This window comes from Patagioenas fasciata, chromosome Z, assembly GCF_037038585.1.
Source record: "Patagioenas fasciata isolate bPatFas1 chromosome Z, bPatFas1.hap1, whole genome shotgun sequence".
NCBI lineage: Eukaryota > Metazoa > Chordata > Aves > Columbiformes > Columbidae > Patagioenas > Patagioenas fasciata.
In genome coordinates this window covers 65,114,606-65,134,471 of record NC_092560.1, presented here as the reverse complement: position 1 = coordinate 65,134,471, position 19,866 = coordinate 65,114,606, and the positions used below count along the sequence as shown (strand labels likewise).

The 19,866-nt window shown below is 39.2% G+C and overlaps 1 protein-coding gene across 4 annotated transcripts in view; it reads right to left on the bottom strand.

Annotated features, from left to right (window-relative positions):
- The window catches only part of ADAMTS12 (ADAM metallopeptidase with thrombospondin type 1 motif 12), a 171,404-nt gene that overhangs the window by 145,292 nt on the left and 6,246 nt on the right, over positions 1 to 19,866 (bottom strand). For all 4 annotated transcript variants that reach the window (XM_071802790.1, XM_071802789.1, XM_071802788.1 and 1 more), the window contains exon 2: positions 17,738 to 18,099. In XM_071802790.1, coding sequence (XP_071658891.1) covers positions 17,738 to 18,099 — 362 coding nt within the window. The remainder of the gene's footprint in view (positions 1 to 17,737; positions 18,100 to 19,866) is intronic.

Below are 19,866 nucleotides of genomic sequence, written 5' to 3'. Positions count from 1 at the left end.
TGTGAATCCTCACAAACCACTCTGGTCTGAGCATCCAAAACAGTGCTCTGGTAGCTAGAAACAGGCCCTGAAGGGTAACCCTACATCAACAGATCTGGTTGCCAGTTCTCCATCACATAAACTAAATCTCAAACAGAAGAGCACAACTGGCTCAGATCAACATCTCTTACCCCCAACTCTGTTCTCCAGAACTGACAAATGCAGACACCTGGAGAGTAAGGTGGAACGCTTCCCACTAGTTTTTTTCCCTGCCTTTTTCAAACTGAGTGATGAAAAATGCCCACTCTAGTCTAAGTGAACCTTTAGCCACATTTTACCATATTTTTCTAATCTCTGCTCAGTCCTAGGGTCTTCCCCCGCTCCCCGCCCCTGCAATGTAACATCCTGCTAGTAATAAACTATAAAAAACTCTGAACTATAAAGCTACAATATTAAAGTCTTGATCTTACACTTCCAACAGACGAGCACTTAAAAGCAGAATATCCTATCATTTGCTGAATTTATTACTTCACGCTCCAAACTATGATACTTGAATTCCTCCAGCTGCAACATCAAGCCTAACATTATCTGGTTTTAGCCATACAACATCCCAGTCTCTCTGCACTGATGACACTTTTCAGCTTTAAGTCTTGAGCAAAATTCACGTGTTCCTTATTCCTGTCTCATGAGTACCAATGAAAATGTTAAATAAAAGGAACCCCAGAACAGAGATTTAAGGGTCTATGCAAAGTCTTACTTCTCTCAATAATTTCCCCTCACTTGATATTCTTCCAGTTTATGAAGCCACGTACCAGAGTAGAATTACTTAAAATCTGTAGTATTTACAGTTTTATCAGCATCTTTCTCTCGTATTCCAAAATGAAAGTTATTACTGTCTTGTCCAGGACCTGTGGTGTATCTGTCCCAGCACAACGTCACTAGCCCAGCAATTAGGTTTCTAGCACACCAATAGAGGTTTCTACTACCTGTTCTACATGGGGGTCTGTTACACACCTTGCCATAGTCAGAAAACCTCTGCAATCACCGATTACTATCCACTTGTCCCTAGAGGTTGCACGCAGGTTACTCTTTACCACTGCCAAATTAGACAAAATGGAAACTATTCCACAGTCAGATATCACATGCAGGAGAGTAATGAGCAACTCAGATGAGCTGAGTCAGCCAAGCTCAGCTCCCTTCCTAGTCACCGAAGTGTCGCAGTACCCAAAGCAGAACTGAGCACGGCTCATGTCTGGACACGAGAAATCAGGTACCACTGACCTGCAACCTCAAGTAACCCAAGAGTTATCATTACGCTTGATCTGTGCCAAATACCGGAGAGTAACTGCTACATGGAGATACATATTAATACATACTCATCTTGCCCCATATATCTCATTAGCCTGCTTAGCTGGATGCAGCCAAGTGGGTAAAAAGGATGAACAGCAGTTCCCAAATGCCTAACGTGACTCCTCTCAGACAGTAACACAACGATGCTTCACCAATGGTAGGTGTGCCATGCAAGCATATAAATTGGTGTCCTGATTTCATCCTACAGTGGACAAATGACAGTGAAGAATACTACTCAGTTCTCTGTGCCATTGCTACAGATCTAACACAGATAAAAAGGTTAAACACCTAAAGAGATCTTGTCTAGTAATCAAGTTAAAAAAGGAAAAAAGAGAGAGACTGAGCACACTGGTTGGGTTTTATTTTGATTTTTTGGTTTTATTTTGTTTTTAAATTAGATCAGCTTGATCTCCTGACTCAGACAGAAGTGGGACCCAAGTGACTTTCTCAGTCATAAAAATAGCCTGTATGAGGGCAAGAGTCAGAAATGCCAGTGGCATACTGACAATTCACAAATTCCTTGACTTCAGAAATGCATCCACTTTGAGAGTCTGAGCTATTTAGCCTCACTTGTTTTTCCAATTTGGGCTTTTAACTACCCCAAGACATCCATTTACAGGCTTTGTACCTCACTGCATCTCTGCATTCTGCATCTTGAGTATTCACAGAGTAGAGTCTGGGCAAAAAAAAGTATTAGCTGGGACTTCATAGTTCAAAAACATAAATTCATAATAAAGGGGAAACATGGAACATTTGTCAAAGGATGAAAAACGCAACTTCGTTTAGCTAGCTTTAGCATCCATGAAGAAGCCTGACACAAACAAACTAGACTGGTTTATATTTTGAAATATCTAATTATCATTCAAGCTCTTTACAGAACACATTTACTGACAAGAGTTATGATAATCAACTTAACTAGAAAAAATACCATACAAAGTAACATTCACAGCCATAACGTAAAGAGACTATGTCAAAAGTTGTTCTGCTATCTTCCTAGGAAAACAAACAAACAAACAAACAAAAAAACACAGTCAAAAAAGTAACAAAACTGGGTTGGAGATTGTATTCCTTTCTAATGACCAGAACAATTCAGAGCACTGCTACCGATCTAATTTGATGGCCTAAAACCCCACCTGGGTAAACCTGTGCAGCTGATGATCTGGCAATACATATTTAGTCTCTCAATACAGAGTTTTCCTTTTACTGGAAGACAGCAGTTAGTTTAGCTAATTTACACTCTTCAATTCCACTCCGTCGTAAGACCTGGACTGTCTCCCACAGGGGCAGTAATGGCCATTTAGCTTCATAACCCTCCCTTGGCATCTCTCTCCTAAATTGCTACTACTCTCATACTTTTGAACTCTTCTCCAAAGCCAAGTGAAATCCATTTTCTCATTTGAAAGAGAACATTTAACTGGATAAACAAGTGGCATGTTGTCCCTGTAGCTTAGCTAGCAATAAAATATGAAACATGCATTTCTCTTTGTAATGATAAAACCTGTAGTATTGTAATTTATCCCTTTTCTTCTGGCTGTTAGAACTAGAGTCCTACTTTGAAGAAATATCAGTAGCTTCCTCTGTGCCTTTTGATGCAAAAAAAAGTTTATATGCACCTGCCATTTTTCGACAAGTGTCTGCTACCAGGCTGTAATTTAACTAGATTATATAAAGATACATCAAAAACTGTCAGGAAGCACAGAGCTACTCTGAACTGACATAATGTAAATATCTGTTGCCTGAAGAAATATGGCTTCTCCCTTTGGTTATAAGTCATGAGCATAAAGACAACAGCTGCTGCAAAATGTGTAGGCAATGCAGATCAAATGCTTTGGTGTCATCTACAGATGTGGCCAAGACTGCTTAAAGCAGGTTAAGATCCAATGAGATCCTCTGAGGACAAAGAGCAACAGAGGACATCCAGATTTCACATGGAAAACAAAGCCAGAAAAAAAAAAAATTAAAATAAATCCTCAAATCTCATGGCAGCAACAGCAGCCAATTCTTGTTCTCTATGCTTTGCACAACAACTTTCAAGAGAAGGTCATCTATATTAACAAACAGATATAGCAAAAGTTCTCCAGGTTGGTGAAAACCTATTACATACCCATTGCCACAAAAACACAGGAATGGCCAGACTGGATTAAAATCAATATCCCTTCAACCCAGTAGCCTTCATCTGGCAGGAGACAAGAGCAGGTTCTTCCAGAAAGGCTGTAAGAACAGTACCAGGATGAAAGGACACAAACACTGAACTCCAGATGTTCCGGCAACCTTCCAGACAGAGACTTCTCGAGTTGTAGGTTGTTTTATCAACGCTTCGCTGGAACTTTCCTCCATCCATTGCACATTTGATCCATTTACTATTCTGCCATCCATGATATCTCATTGCCCACATATTTACCACCTTCTAAGCTCAATATAGAAGACAGATTATGTTTCGCAGTTACTAATTCAGCAATTTTATGTTCATTTTGAAAAGCACCTCATATTTGTGATTTTTTGTTTTTCATTAAATAATGTAAATTCTCTGCTATGGCCTTGTCTCCTTCAACCACTCCTTTTGTTCTCAATCACAAACTTGTTAATAGAATTTCAGGAAGCCTTCCTGATTCTGAAGTGTTTGAATAAGCTCCCAGTTTGTGCACCTTTAACAAGCTTCCCTTTAAGACATTTTCTGCTCATGAACCAAGTTTTTTCAGTTATCTTATCACCTCATACGTAATTTTTTTTCCCACCTGAATATAACTACTATATTTGCAAGAACAAAATTTTGGTTTTCCTTTTACATGCTTTTACTTGTTCCTCTGTTTATTCCCACCAGCTTCTTGTGCTTTTATTTTTTTAAAGAATTAAAACAATAATCATGAGTTATCACTTGTCTTGAGCTTCCAAGAAGATACCATTAAACAAGTCTCATACAACTTCAGTTACCCCACCAGCTGCTTCTTTTTAACCCTTCATCATTTTTAAGCAGTTTCCATTTAAGAAGTTAAGCACACCCATAGAGGACATACAGTAGGTTTACATAATTAGAAATCAGAGCTGCAAGCTCCAGCACAAGTTAAGAGTTATGAAATATTGCTTGTAATTATAACAGATCTTAAGTGTCCTAATCTTAGATCCTTAGTACCTTATTATATTCAGCACAGCACTAACACAACATAATTATGTTTTTCATCCTAGCAGAAAGACCCCTGATGGTCCCAGTGTAAAAAAGAAGAGATAATAAAGACTGAGAACCACAACATTGTTTCTATTTAAAAAAAAAATACAATGCATCATTAAGACAAACACAGTTTCCTCTTCCTATAAGAAAGACTGGGGAGGGCAAATACTCTGTATTTAATACCTGTTTGTACAAACATTTGAAGACATAAATAGTGTCCCTCATCAGAATAGGACGACAGGTGAAAGAAACACTCACTGGCAGCTATGGTAATAAAAGCTGAGTTGGCTAAAGAAACTTAGCTAGAGGAAAGTGCAAATGAAATACAGCAATCTCAAAGGTGATTATACTTTGGCAGCTGGTGTAATTATGCCATGCTGCACAGCAGGCAAGGGGAAGGTGGAAATATAGCACACATCAGTGATGCTGCAACGAGCAGTTTTATTCCATTTGTGATTCCACACTTCATTTCAGACACTTGAGTACACAGCCATTAACTAAGAAGTGAAGCAACTACACCAACTCTAATTGCCAAGGTAAAACAGGGACTACATGTAAAACACTGATTCCAGGCATCTGCGAGCAAAATTCACTTTGATTATTCATTAATCAAGTTTGAAAGTCCTTTATTCTGAGACATTAAACATTCCCTTTCCTGAAGAACAGCAGATTGGAAACCTATACAGTCAGCCCAGAGACAGAGGGCTTTTTGGTTCCTGTGCCCTCTGTGAGGAGGGCTGCTAGGGTCCACTTGTTTTATTCTATACACCACGTTATACCACACCCCAGACAGTTTGTCAGCCACCTGCTGGCATACTGCTCTATGTTAGAAGTGCTTCTTTATATGGCAACTATGCTAAAGGTATATTAAAGCATCCACCTTATGAAAAAAAAGAAAAACAAATAAATGAGATGCAACACTCAGACCTGCTTGTACTAAATAGTATTTTTTTAGTGTCATACTGGTACATATGACAGAATCACAGAATGTGATTGGAAGGGACCTTGAAAGATCATCTAGTCCAATCCCCCTGCTGGAGAGGAACACCTAGATGAGGCTACACAGGAATGTGTCCAGGTGGGTTTTGAATGTCTCCAGAGAAGGAGACTCCACAACCTCCCTGAGCAGCCTGTTCCAGTGTCTGTCACCCCCACCACAAAGAAGTTTCTTCTCATAGTTAAGTGGAACCTCCTATGTTCCAACACCAGAACTGTCGATCACCAGTGCAGTCCAGAGCAAGAGACACACATTACAATACCTTCAGATCGAGGTGAAGACAAAAGGAACAAGCCATGTTTTGACCTCCTCACTTTTTCTGGCTGAAGCACATTCTGAACATAGTGTGCTTCCTGGCAGGCAGGACCAGGTGTAGTAGCTCCTTTACACTGAGCAGCCTTACAGAACCACAGATTAATTGTGGTTGGAAGGGACCTCTGGAGATCATCTTGTCCAATCCACCTGCTAAAGCAGGTTCACCCAGAGCAGATCGCACAGGAACGTGTCCAGGTGGGTTTTGAATGTCTCCAGATACAGAGACTCCACAACTTCTCTGGGTAGCCTGTTCCAGGGCTCTGGCACCATCAAAGTAAAGAAGTTTCTCCTCATATTCAGATGGAACCTCCTGTGCTTCAGTCTGTGCTCACTGCTACCTGCTCACCTGCCTCCTGTCTTCCCACGCCTGGGAAGCAGAAGAACCAAGTAACAGCATGAGGGGTGAAGGGACATTATGGCTCCTTGCTGCTCCACAGGGCCACCCAAATAGATCCAGACTTCAATGGCTTCATGCAGCCGTCTCATACATCAGTGCACTGCAAGAACCAGGTGTGTGATCTCTACAGATGCTTGCTCAACCCTCTGGCCTTCATACAAATTTTAAAACTTACAACCCAGTAGCATATTCATATTCATGCCCTGAGGAAGAAGTGCTTCATGCCATAAAATTATATGCAAAGGAGCAGTGAAGGACAGTCACAGCTTATATTCACCAAGTAATCTTTCTTATTCAAGCTCTTTCTTCACTAACTGCATGCAAGTGGGCAAAGTTGTGAGGGGTCAGAGCAGTCACAGTACTGAAATTATTGTAGAGTCAACAGCACCAAAATTAATTTTAACCTAGATGCACTTAAGTCTGCAACTTCCCAATAAGCAATTATTATTCACATGTCAAGACACAGCCCCTCCAAGTCCACGGCACTAATGACAGCAGAATAAAAATGATGCCTTTCAAAACCAGTCACTAGATTGTCTGGGGTAAACCATAGTACGTATACTTGACCTAGGAAGATTGAACTCTGGTTTATTAAAATTAGGGAGTAATAGTTCTGGAGAACTGGAGACACAATTTTCTTTCACTTAAAGGACCCAAGGAAAAAAATAATACCATAAATTTAGGAAATTAAGTCCCAGGCTTGTTTGGCTTTAGTTTAAGATGATGTTTCTGTCTATAAAAATTCACAGATAATAATATTCCTCTGCCAATCTTGCTAATACAAATTTGATCCACTGTAGCAAGCAAAAATGATTTGCAATTAATAGATTGCCACAACTGTGCAAATTACAAACAATAATTCTGCAACATTCAAAACATCAAAGACACTAGAAATACATTTGCAGCGGTGCACTACAATATTTTGTCTGTCATTCAACACAGATGGAAGTACAGCTCAAAAGAAAATTCTACTAGTTCAGCTGCCTCCATGCCCAACCCCCAAAGTAACAAGCAAAATGCATGAGGTAGCAGTAATTGTTTGGGATTTGTTGTTAAACTACCTGGCATTCAGGAATATAAAGCTGAGAATTTTTTCTGCCAATTCCCGCCCCCTTTAAAAAAAAAGTAGATTGAGATCAACTAAGACAATGTAATGAACAGAAAGAATTTTTTTCCAATATTTTCCATAATTCCAAAACATACAACTGTTTGCTAGCTTTTCTTTAAGGATGTCATCCAAAATTACATACTGAGAGGCAAAATCCTAAACCAAAATTTAGTTCTGGATCCAACTAAACTTGCAGTTGAAATCATGCTATGTGGGCATATCAGGAAAAGGAAGGTGGAAAAAAATGTTTTGTTCAGTGAAAATCTCTCCAAATTAAACGTAGTTGATCTGAAGTGACTAACAGTAATTATTAAGAGAACACTTTTTGGCAGAGACATTATTCTCAAGTGGTACATATGAAGTGAAGTGTAATGGACTGAAGTGTAATGGACTTCGGTAAGGGTGAAACACCACCTACAACGTCATTCCAGCTATGTAAGTATCCACCAAGGAGATTTGTAGTAATACAAATTATTTATATTTCTCTTGCTAACACAGAATTGTGTTAATTCTTCATAGAGGAATTTATGCAAAAGAAAAATAAATTACCTAGCAATTGTTTTCTGCCAAAAACAAGCATGCTTTTTCCAGTACCTAATCCTCTATTTGCTTGATCTGATCTAATCATAAGGACAATGGATGTGACTAGATCTTGATTTAATTAACTCAAACTTGGAAAAAAATTGAGAGAAGACAAAATGAAGGTAAAACCAACAGATATCAAAAATTAAGGAACACATTTGTTGAACTATTTAAGTTCCATTGAGTGGCAGAGCTATGGCCATGCTTACAACATTGCAAAAGAACTTAAATAGTTTTTTCTTCATGGCAACTTTCCTTGTGTTTACATTCTGGATTATAAATTGGTTTAGAGTCTGCCATATAGAATAAAACACAGCTAGAAGAAGCTACTCAGGAGATTAGGGGCAAAGGATGACCAATGAACTCCAGAAAGCTCTCCTGAGCCTGAGCAGCTGAACAAGAAGGAGGAAGATGTAATTCATTGCCGTTTAATTAAAATTAATAAAGCATGGCATGTTGAAGGGGAAAAGAAAGACGAAAAATAATCCCAACCTTTTTTGATTAAGATGATGGGCTTGGATCTACTTGCTGCTGTCCAAAATTGGAACCTGAGCTACCATTTTAATAGAAAAAAAATTCGGACCTATATAACAAATCCATCTCAACAGCTGTCCAAAAAGGCTGCATTAAGCATTCAGAATTACCAAGAAACAAAAAATAATGAAAAATACACTATGCCGTTGAGTAAACCATCTCAAACACTGTGCTGAGCATTTGACTATTCTTTGTCTCCTCCAAGACAGTAGCTTCAGGAAGCATAAAATGAAGCCAATAAAAAGCTAGTGAAAAACAAAAGACATCTAAGATGTATCTAAATCCATTCTTAAGCATTATAATTCACAGTAAAACACCAAGTGACACAGGGGAGATCAAGAAAGTATGTGAAAAACCAATCCATCAACAGATTCTGAACAAAGGAAACATACCAAGAAATTTGATCTGAGTTGAAAGCAGTAGCAAGAATAAACAAAGGGGAGATGTCCTACTGCCATGCTCTGACTCCTCCCTCAATATTTACTTAGTCACTGTTGGATAGAGGATGGTAGATAAAACAGAAATTCACCCTATCCACAGTCTCCATTCTTACGATTTTTACCAGATTTAGTCCATGAGTGTTCTAGATAAGGAAACAGAGTTAACATTGCATCCAGATAAACAAATATTAATATTTGGACTGAACTTTTAGAATCATCTTTGGTTTAAATATATGCATTTAAGGAAAAAAAAAAAAAAAGAAGTGGAATTTCAATAATAGAAAACTTCAAATCAAAACCAGTGTCTACATGAGCCTTTATTGTGTGTTACAACTTGAGTGGTTTTAGATCTACTCTTAGGATTTCTAAGCAGCAACAAGCCTAAGCAGTTTATCAGGGACTTGCTGTTTGCCATTGGAATTGGAATGCACAATTTATGTGTTTAAATACAGGCAGTGCTTATCCAAAACAAACTTTTTAATTACTACCTATTTAATTATTTATTTTTTAAGTTCGCAATTTCAGATGAACCTTTCTCCAGAGCATGCGCTTGAGCCAGCATGTATATAAAACACATAAATATTCCAGTCTAAATTACTAAATACTTAAATTCTGTTGCAATTGAAAAAAAAAAAATGGTCTGGGAAAGTCTACTTTTAAGCACCAGTTGCTGGAAAAATCAAACACATTTGGCCATTGCTTCATAATACAAAATACATAGAACAGCACAGAAGCCTTCTCAACACACACTGTGGATCTTAAACATGAGTTTTAGCTGAGCGTAACTTTTTTGCAATGATAGAGCTCAATAGATGTAAATAGATTTGTATGTGTGTGTGTGTGTAATATATGTGTATATACAACCATGTGCCGATGCTGAGGGACTGCAGCTGCTCCTCTCTGACAGACGAAGACAAGTGAAGATGCTGGACCTGATCTTCAGGCATGCTGGTTTTCAGCTGGTGCCAGAGCAGACCTCATACGCCTGCTGTAAAAGCACCACTAGCCCTCTGTCCTCTAAGCACAAGCAGGAGGGACAGACTACTTGGTTCTGCTGTTTACATCGCCCATTGCTGTTCATCATTTAACAATCTGCCAATGTTTGTCTACTCAGAACAGGAGCCAGGCAGGCTTTTCTTGATAATTTTCTTTTTTTGAACAGCTAGAAAGTAAGACATGCAATTGGCAAGATCTGTCCCTATTGATGCCACATTATATGCATCACTGACTGGGTATATGTGAAAGCTTCAGTTCTTCCTCTCTTCTGCTCATCATTAACAATTATATACAAAGCATGTGCTGTGATGGGCAGCAGGTACAGCACATTATTAATATGGCAACTAGCACAAACAATTCCAAGCCAGACCCTTCTTTTCAGCATCATGAAAATGGATTAAAGAAAAAAAGTTCTATGAACAGCAGAACTAATAAAACCTTGTTTTGCCACTGATTTGCTTCTCACATGTGCACTTTTCCCTCAAATTTTCTCCAATCCCTCTCGTGAATCCTCCAGCTCTCCTCATCCTCACCTGGGCCAGGAGTAGCACAGCACGCTGCTCAGTAACAACTTACTGCATATGTTCATCCATCATTTCACTGATCAAAAGTTGCCAGCTTAACCTGCAAAATTCATAAGAACTTAATGGCTTTGATACCTCCATTTATCCATTTATCTTTCACATTGGGCTGAATTTGGCCAAAAAAATCCAAAGATACTAAAATAACAAAGAACAGACCATATTTCAAACCTCACATTATTAAGAATCAAGGCAAAATAGATGGTATGTATACTTCTGGATTCTGAAAGTTTAGATCTAAGTCACAATCCCACAGTTTTCTCTCAGTAAAAGAGACTCTTTTTATAAAAATCACCACATTCATGAAATCATGAGCAAAGACTTCCAGAAAAACAAACAAACAGACAAACAAACAAAAATCAAAACAAAACAAAACCCACTATCACATATATACATACAAGATTCATTAAAAAGACTCGTGAAAATCAGGGAAATTGGAAATACAATTGACAGCTCTGTATACTAATAATATTACTAAGTAATTATCAAATAAGTAGGTACAGATTTAAACACAAGAATAACATTTCTTGAAATTATATATAGAAAGTTCTCAAAAAATAGTTATGTTAAAGGAGCAAGACATTCTAATGCAAGGTACTCCATTCAAATTAGCTCATACTGACTAATCCTAATTTTAATCTACCCCATCAATGACTGTTCCACTGAAACATAATAACATAATAATAAAAACTCCAGCCATACCCAGCTTCTGGGCTAACAACTTCATATTGGTTAAAGGTGACAAGGCCAACACCAGGAGCCACAGACATAGCCGGATTCTCATGTATTGAGATCACTGATGAGATTCATTTGACCTGTCAATTAGAGTATTTTTGTGGACAAAAGACTGGGGGAAGGGAGCTGGCAGATGGATAGTTGAAGTTCAAACACAAAGGGATGGATGTTCAAGCACTGCAGCAAATACTAGTCAAAGTTTGAATGATGAACTGGGGCGGGAGGGGAACACACCACAAGAAAAAAAAAAAAAAAAACAAACACAGCAGCACAGACCCTACTATTTTTGGATCATCTTGGAAACAAAACAAAACACCACCACACAACACAACCACAACACTAGTCAAGTATGGAGAATATCCACACATTTATTACTGTATGGAGAAAACCAGGAAACTAAGCCTGGCATAGAACAGATGCACAGGGAACACTGTACTTAACTTTTAGTGTAATTGTTTCTCCTTAACAGTATTTTCCACACTACTGTCTAAGAGAAGAGACATACTGTAGATACACATAGTCACTTAGCAAGTCTTTCCTTCTTTACGTGTGCCAGAAAAAGTCAAATCACAATACTGAAATTTTGGAAGCTCCATTATCTCCAGCAAAGGAGCAATTTTCATCCCCAAAGAAGAGGCTGGCACCTTGCTTTCATGCCTGGCATTCTCCAGACACCTTATTCCTACGTTTTGGTTCCAACAAATTATCACTAGCAGTACAAACCAAAAGAGGCTGCTGTGGAGATATCACTGACTTCTAAATAAGAGACACAACTGGCAAATAGAGCCATCTGCCATAATTTCAACAACAAGGAGGATGCACCAAGTACTGTTATATAAGGCAAGGAAATGGCAAATGAAGAAATAAGTGACTCTGTTCAATTAAGCAAGGAGAGATGAGTGAAGGGGAAGAGACCCGAGGAGAAGAACTTGTGCATTTGTCTCCCAGAAGGAATTAATTTACTTGAGGTAGCACAACAAGAATACACTTCATTTCAACAGCCACCCCAGATATGTTCTAGGGCTATGCAATTCCATGTCAGGCATCAGTAAAGAATTGAGTTGATCACCAGTGCAACTGAATAAAAGGTTACATCTCCCCCTTCCTTAAGTGTATTTCTGCCCTGCTATATACTTGTCTACTTACTGTAATCGAAAACGACTTACATTTGAAGGGAAGCAATTTTGTTGGTTGCAGGGGGAATAGATGTGGTCATTTTTCTGGGCTATAAAAGTCAAATGTGTAGAACAGTAGCTTTGAAGAGCTCTGTTAGCTACCTTTAACAACAGACTAACAAAAAAAAATTTAGTAATAACCAGTCTCACACATTAGGAGATACAGAAGCAGATAAATATCCCTATTGTAAGCTTAGCAACAGATTTTATTCTTCCATTACTTCAGACAAAAATATTATAAAGCTGTTTTAAAGCAGAGATTCCTTTATTCCTAAACCTCATCTGCAGAAAACACTGCGTAGCCCAACATCCTGATACAGGCTTCCCATATCCACAGGAAATGAAGATCTGAAGAGCAGTATTAGATCATTTCCACAGGCCACACTACCACTGCAGTGTTGTTACAGAACCTGCACAGAACTGTTCAACCTGAGACAGATCACAAGATGATAACAGGTGGGTCAATATGGAAAAGGCATCTCATACTAACTAGAAAAGCTCCATAGCATAAATACCAGAGCTCACTCTTAGGCTTCACACAATGGTGATGTCCTGCAATAAGGAGAACAGTTACATTTCAGAAGAATTCAGTCACCATTCTGCTTTTTGGTGAAAAACTTGCCATATCTATCACGACAAACACAAGTCTGCACAGAGAGGACCTGCTTGGAGCATCTCCCACCAGCTACCACGTAAAGAGAAACAGTTACACAGCCACCAATTGACCATCCACAGAGGTCTGTCCTGACTGGTTGGGCACAGGGGGAAGAACTGAGATGGGGGACACCTTTCAGAAATCCTGGGCACAGGCTGCAAACTTGACTCAGTTTTCTACAGATCACCAGCAGCCACCAGGTTTGGCATGTACGTCTGTCACTGCTACGAAACAGCATTCTGCAGTAGCTAGATTTCAGGAAGGGGAGTAAATAAACAAACAGTGCTTCATGACTTTGTACTGCACTGCTGTTGCCTGGGCAGCAGACAGTGGCAACACTTCTTGTAAACACTGACACCCATCATGACAGAGGTCAACCCTCTGCCCAGCTGGAGATACTACACAAGGCCCAGCATGGCCAGAAACCTACCAGGCACATGTGTACAGATCATTCTCAATCTCCATACACTGATGTTCTTCCATTCTTCTGTCATTTCCATGCTAATGCTTGTAAAGCCTTTGAAGATAAAAGTATTACCAGAAGAAACTGTCAATTGACAGCTCTACACTGTAAACAAGCATCAAGGAAACAAACCTTTAATGATGCTCTGTCATATAAAAGTACTATAAACAATGTCTGTGTTACTGATTAATAAAAGAAGGCCTTGTTCCTAATGAAGAGGATGGACTACCAGGGAATAATTCACTTCCTAGCACTATAGGACTGAGTACATAAACCCAGAGTATTCATTCAGTTTTGCCAAGACTAGCTCCCTCCCAGCTCTACAGAGGGGACAAGCTGACACTAATGCTATGACACAAGGGATCTCAGGACTAACATAGAACTACGAATTAAGACATTATTATTTGAAAAAGTTCATTATAATCTTCTCTGGAAAGGCACTGTAGAAACAAAGTATTACTAGAAGTGTGCCCTAAATAGCCTGCTGAGACAAATCCAAAAATTTCCACTGAGACCAAAATGACACTATTTTCTCCCTTTACTTGCTTTTAGAAACCTTCCTGTGCCTAAGAGATCTCATGTCTGCTCTTTCCAAGTGCCACAGTTTAATCTGTTTCTGGTGTTTCAGTAGTGACTTCCTCTCTGGGTTTTTTTCTCCAACTGTGATCCAAAATAAACAGCAAGGTCTACCCCACTCTTCCCATGTTAACACAATCTCATGCATTATTCTGCAGGACCCAGAAGTGCAAAAGACTTAACAACTGACCCAGAGGAGATGAGGTAGAGCTTACAGCATCATGTTTTTCAACCTATTAAGAAGGGCATGACCCATTTAGCATAAAAGGATATCACAAGGTGCTAGAAAAAAAAAAAAAAAAATTTGGAAATTACAACTTAGTTCCTCAAGACCTCTATTAGTTTGTCATCTTTATCCTCTTGTTCAATTGTGCCCAAATCCCTTCATGAGTCTAGCCATTTTTTTCCAAAATACCTATCTGAAAATAGAGACATATTTAGATTTTTCAGAAGTGAACAACGTCATACAATGACTGTCCTACCTACTCTTGTATCTCAAATCCATCACTCTGTTACACCCCTTATATGCCATTTTGAGAACATATAAATACACAGGAAAATGAAATTTTTAAGACATCAGCGTACTTTGTTTTCAAAACAACTAAAGAAATGCTACAGTTCCCAAGTATGATGACACTGTAGCTGTAAAAGCAACGTACTGTCAACCTGGAGAAGTACTAATGGCAAAAAGCTGTTTCCCACATTTTGAAAGTGTCACTTTCATTTGGCAACATGATTTAGTCAAACAGACACCTCTCTGAAAACCACATCTTCTCAGCTCCATCCACTTGATTTACACAGAAGAAATTTGATTCTGAAGAGTGTTTCAAATAAAAATGATTACTAAGAGCTATATCTTTGCTACCTGAGCAATGCTCGTGCAATGCCAATGGAAGCAGGAATATATTTCAAAGTAAGAACACAAGAGAGATGAAAATCTGTTTCTGGGTTTTCTATACTTCCAGTGCTGTGTGAGAGTGATGTTTATGACAGAACACAGATCTACGCCGCACTTTGTTCTTATACACTGCTATTATCCTGGAAATTCATGAACTTTCAAGTATGAACCAAATAGACTTCACAGGAGGGGAAGCCATTTCAGAAAGAGGATTAAAACCAGGATTCCCATCCTACGGGTATCTTTAGAATTTAATTTTGCCCCACTTCAGGCCAAAATTATTGGGGGGGAGCGGGGAGAAGGTGGGCAGTGTTGCAAAAGATTACATATTCTTTAGCAATTCACTTGGACAAAACTAAGGTACCATTTCCTACTAAAAATGTCAACAAAGGGGACATTCCAGTAAAACATATTTCTTTAATCAAATCAGTATTCTCCACTACTATCGGTTTAACCAGCTCTTATCACTAAGAAATGCAAAAAATCAGCAGTTTACGGATCACACATTTTCCAGTCACTCATTATCATGGTAAACTGGTGTGTCATGTAGCTTATTGATGATCATCTCAACAAAGACAAAACAAAAAAAAAAAAAACACAGCATGTTTATCTTTTTATAAGTACCTGAGCTATCAAGCCAAAACAGCATCAGGAAAGGAACATCACCACTATTCCTGCTCTCCTTATCGGAAGGTTGAGATATTAGTTCTTACCAGCTCTTGAGTTATGAGGTGTAAGCACATCAGCACTCTGCCAGCTCGCAGAGCTGGGCTGAGCAGTAAAGTTTTATTGGGACCAGTTTGCCAAAGCACAGGCTCAGCATGCGGCCCTGACCCAGGATGTCCCAGGTGAGGATCCATCCAGCAGCCACCACTGTCAAAGCATATTCTGGGAACTTGGCACTTTGAAGTGCACTGATTTGTTATCTTCTTTCCATCTCAGCCCCAAGGATCCTTTTTACCTCGCCCTGTGCAATGCATTATTTCATAGAACTCTTTGTGTCAAGTAGTTTAGAATTAATCTCCCACAGTAAACCAGCTTATGATTCCTCCTCATCGGATAGCTTTTTACTATCTCAAATAATTTGTTCCAATTCCATGGTGTTTACCTATTCTCAGTTCTCCTTCCCTCTCTCATGAGAATAAAGAGAAAAAGCTTTTTCAGTGGAGAAACAAAACATTTCAGGAATTAAAAAAAAAAAAAAAAAAGGACAGAAATAGACATAGTGCTGAAGAGCAAAAAAATAGGGTTCTTCAGGATGGAAATAATTTAATCAGGAAGCACAAGACCACCACAAATGGTTTCAGAAACGTTAAGCTTTTATCCTGAAAACCAGACTGCACTTCTAAATGATGGCAAAACTATATGTTAATAAATGTTTACGTATTACAGTGCACCCGTTGGAAAACCTTTAGGCAATCTTAGACACCTTTCCCCAGCTTCTGGCACTCAGAAGAATTAAGAGGTTCAGACTCAACTCTCACTGCAAACTCTTCAGAGCGGTGACTCCTGGACAAAGCCATCTTGGTTTTGCCCAGAGTTGCTTTCAACCTGAATTAATTATGATTCTTTATTTTCAAAGTTTCAGTTTGGTGGGGGGCAGGGAACCAAACCACAATAGTATTTTTCTGATACAACTGTTTCAACAACAGGAAAGAATCCTCAAGCCTGTATTCTAGCAAACATTGTTTCACAAACCTCCAAATTAAAGTAAAACTCAAAAAGTTTGTAACCCATATGAAAGGATCACTTTGAAGATTATTACCAAGCTGAATTTAAAATGGAATTTGAGTACCTTTTTTTTTTTAATCCTTGTTGCAGACTAAATACTTCAGAAGGCATAACGAAGACTCAGAACCTCATTTTCAAGTTCTCATCCTAGTAAAATTGAACATTCTGGTAAAGTGCAAGACAAACCAATCAAATGAACTACTTGTATCATCACATCTCCTCTTCCTTACTGACCCTGCATGACTGCAACATGTTTCTTGGAAATTTTGATAAGCTGGTCCCCACTGAAATAATTCCTTCGAAAATCCCTGATCTTCAGGCTCGTGAGATTGAAGCTTCTGACCTCAAGCCACGGTCTGTTTCTCTAGGCAATGTGCTGAGAGCACTGGCAGATGAAATGAGAAACTTTGGAACTTTACATGTCAGAGGTGCCTTCTTGTTACTTCTTGTACATTGTCAGGATAGTTCCATAACATAATGATTTTCCAAAGCTTCTGAAAGCTTCATACTTCTCAACAGTAGGGAGCACATTTCAACGTTAACAGGCAGGCAGGGAAATGCATTTCTGAAGTTGCAGTGCAGTTCTGAAGCAAACTTCCCAATTTTTCCAACCTACCATCAGTTGCTTTGATTTGCAGAGCAGTTTCAGTGCACCTGAGCTACATTATTTTTAGAGGCAACTAAAACAGAAGCTCACATCCAGCTGCATAGCAAAGGCACTCCAACTATTAACAGGAGCAAAGCAGTGACTGGATATTTGCGTGGCATCAAGTCATATGAATGATACAGATGTTCAGTCCAGACCACCAGGAAAAAAAACTCTAGCAAAAAATAAACTCCAAGTGGACTCGACATCAACTTTTGACTTTCTGATTCTCTCTTCCAAAAATCCAAATAACATCCATAGTACTGAACTGACTATTTCAGAGCATTATGTCAGTAAGGTATCAGATTGGTTCATTCAGTTTCTTACCAGACATATTCCTATATAAAAGCTACAGCTCAGTTCTAATGACACCAAAATTAGCCCAGAACCCCAGCAAAGGTCGCATCACTTACCAGGCCATTGCAAGCGCTGATTGCTGCTGTCCCACTCCCAGAATCTGGATGCAACACTGTGCCAATGAAGTGGCAAGGAACTCCCAAGCCAGTTGCAATCTTCGCACTAGTGTAGTTGCCACGCCTCCATTCTACTACATAGTTACGGGAAAGAAATCCCACGTGGACAGTCAAGTTAAAAAACAGATCCTTCTCCTTGTAGTTAATTTTGTAATATATGACATTTTCCTTTTTGCTGAGATCTCTCTTCTTCCTTGTGTTTGAGATGTGATGGTGTAAATTAAGAGAAAGAAAATTCCCACTTGCATCTACTCTTGCTGGATTGACCACGTGGTATTCTCGCAATGTCTTGATAAATTGCTCTGAGAGGAAGGTGAAAAGAAGAGGAAAAAAAAAAAAAAAAAAAAGAAGCAAAATCCCGGTGAGTACTGGCCTGTTCAGATCTTGCATGATTTAAAGGGAAACTCAAAAGTGACAGCAATTTACCACATCAGCCTACCAAATAAAAGGTGGGCAATGCACAGATTATCACACAATACAGTCGTCATTTGGGCTTTCTAATCTCCCATTGTAACACTCAATTTAGAAGCTAAACATTCTTCTTTTCAAATATTTTGTCACCATTCATATAAAGGATTGACTGTCACACACACCCCTTCCCAGTCCCACAAGAGCTGGGAACCCTCCTGTCTCGTGTCCCCAGCACATGATGCTCTGATCAAGATGATCCTCACACATCCAGAACACTGACCCCCTGAAAAAAAGAGATGGAGCCTTACAAATACACCTGGGTGAAGAAAACACTACTAATTGGTTTGACAGGCTGCAGCAGTAGCACCTCAGTAGCCTCAGCTTTAGCAGATGTTGCAGCAGAAGAGGAAATTTTAAAGAAGGGTTTGAAGGAGAATGAAGTAACTGTGCCCTCCTGTATAAAGGGGTTCCAACAAGGGTAAGATTGGACACCTTATCACTTGTCAGGGGAAGAAAGTGTTACTGGCATTCTTCTCTCCTGCTATGACGCAGAACACACAACAGCTGTTCTCAATTTTACTTTTTTTTTTTTAATTAGTGTAAAACTCAAAAGCCCTAGGCAAATAACATAAAGCCATGTAAAACACAGTCCCTAAGAACTCATACCCCAAGGGCCAGATATTCCACTGGCACACTTAACTTCAGCCCAAGAAATCACATACTGAATTAATTTCATCAAAAAGAAATTGTGAGGATACATGTCATTACAGTTTCTCTTTTCCCAGGGCTGTTCTTCATTCCCCAAGGCCCAGTCACTTATATGTGAAGTCATTCCACCCCATTCATTAATTAAGCTGGTTAGTAAAGCAATTAGCCTGCCCCACATACTTCCAGATCAATTTACTCCTCCTCCTTATGACTAGTAAGACATCCACTGCCTGCACCTTCAAAGTCACACCAGATAAATCATGCCCAGACAGACTGCTGTCTGGATTCATCCCCTTTGGGAAGGAACTTATCAGCTGCAGCATGAGACGTGGCTGCTCGTGTTTCCTGAGGCCATGGACCCTTGAAACATGTGCATTGAAACACGTACAATTCAAAAAATCCCAAAAAAGAACACACAAAAACCCCCACTTTTCATCATATGCAAAACTTTGTGAGAAATCTGGCCTTTTCTCAGTAGTATCTTTACTTCAGAAACAAGCTTATTCTCATACACAACAGATTTCATCACAGGCAAGCCTTCCCACTAGCCTGCAATGACTTTGTGCCTTTGCAGGACAAGCCACAGCAGTGGGCTCTTAGATCTCCACAGTGGTAAGCCTTAACACCATGGAGACTAACACCTACCGCATATTCTGAGAGGCATCTCCTGCTCTTGTCCACATAAGCCCAGCAGGAATTGAGACATGGAAAACTCAGTCCACACCTTCATGTCTACAGTTTACGCAGCCCACTGATAGGCACAGAAGGTGCCAACTGCCTGACAATTTGGCAGCTGAAGCCAAACCAAGGTCACTCCTTCCTCACACTCCAGAGTGAAGCAAAAAATGGGTAGGGAGAAGAGAGAAGAAACACAAAAAAAAATTTAATTCAACTTCTGCCAGTAAGCCATAAGATTTTAGGAAAGTCCCACATCCAATATTGTGCTAGCA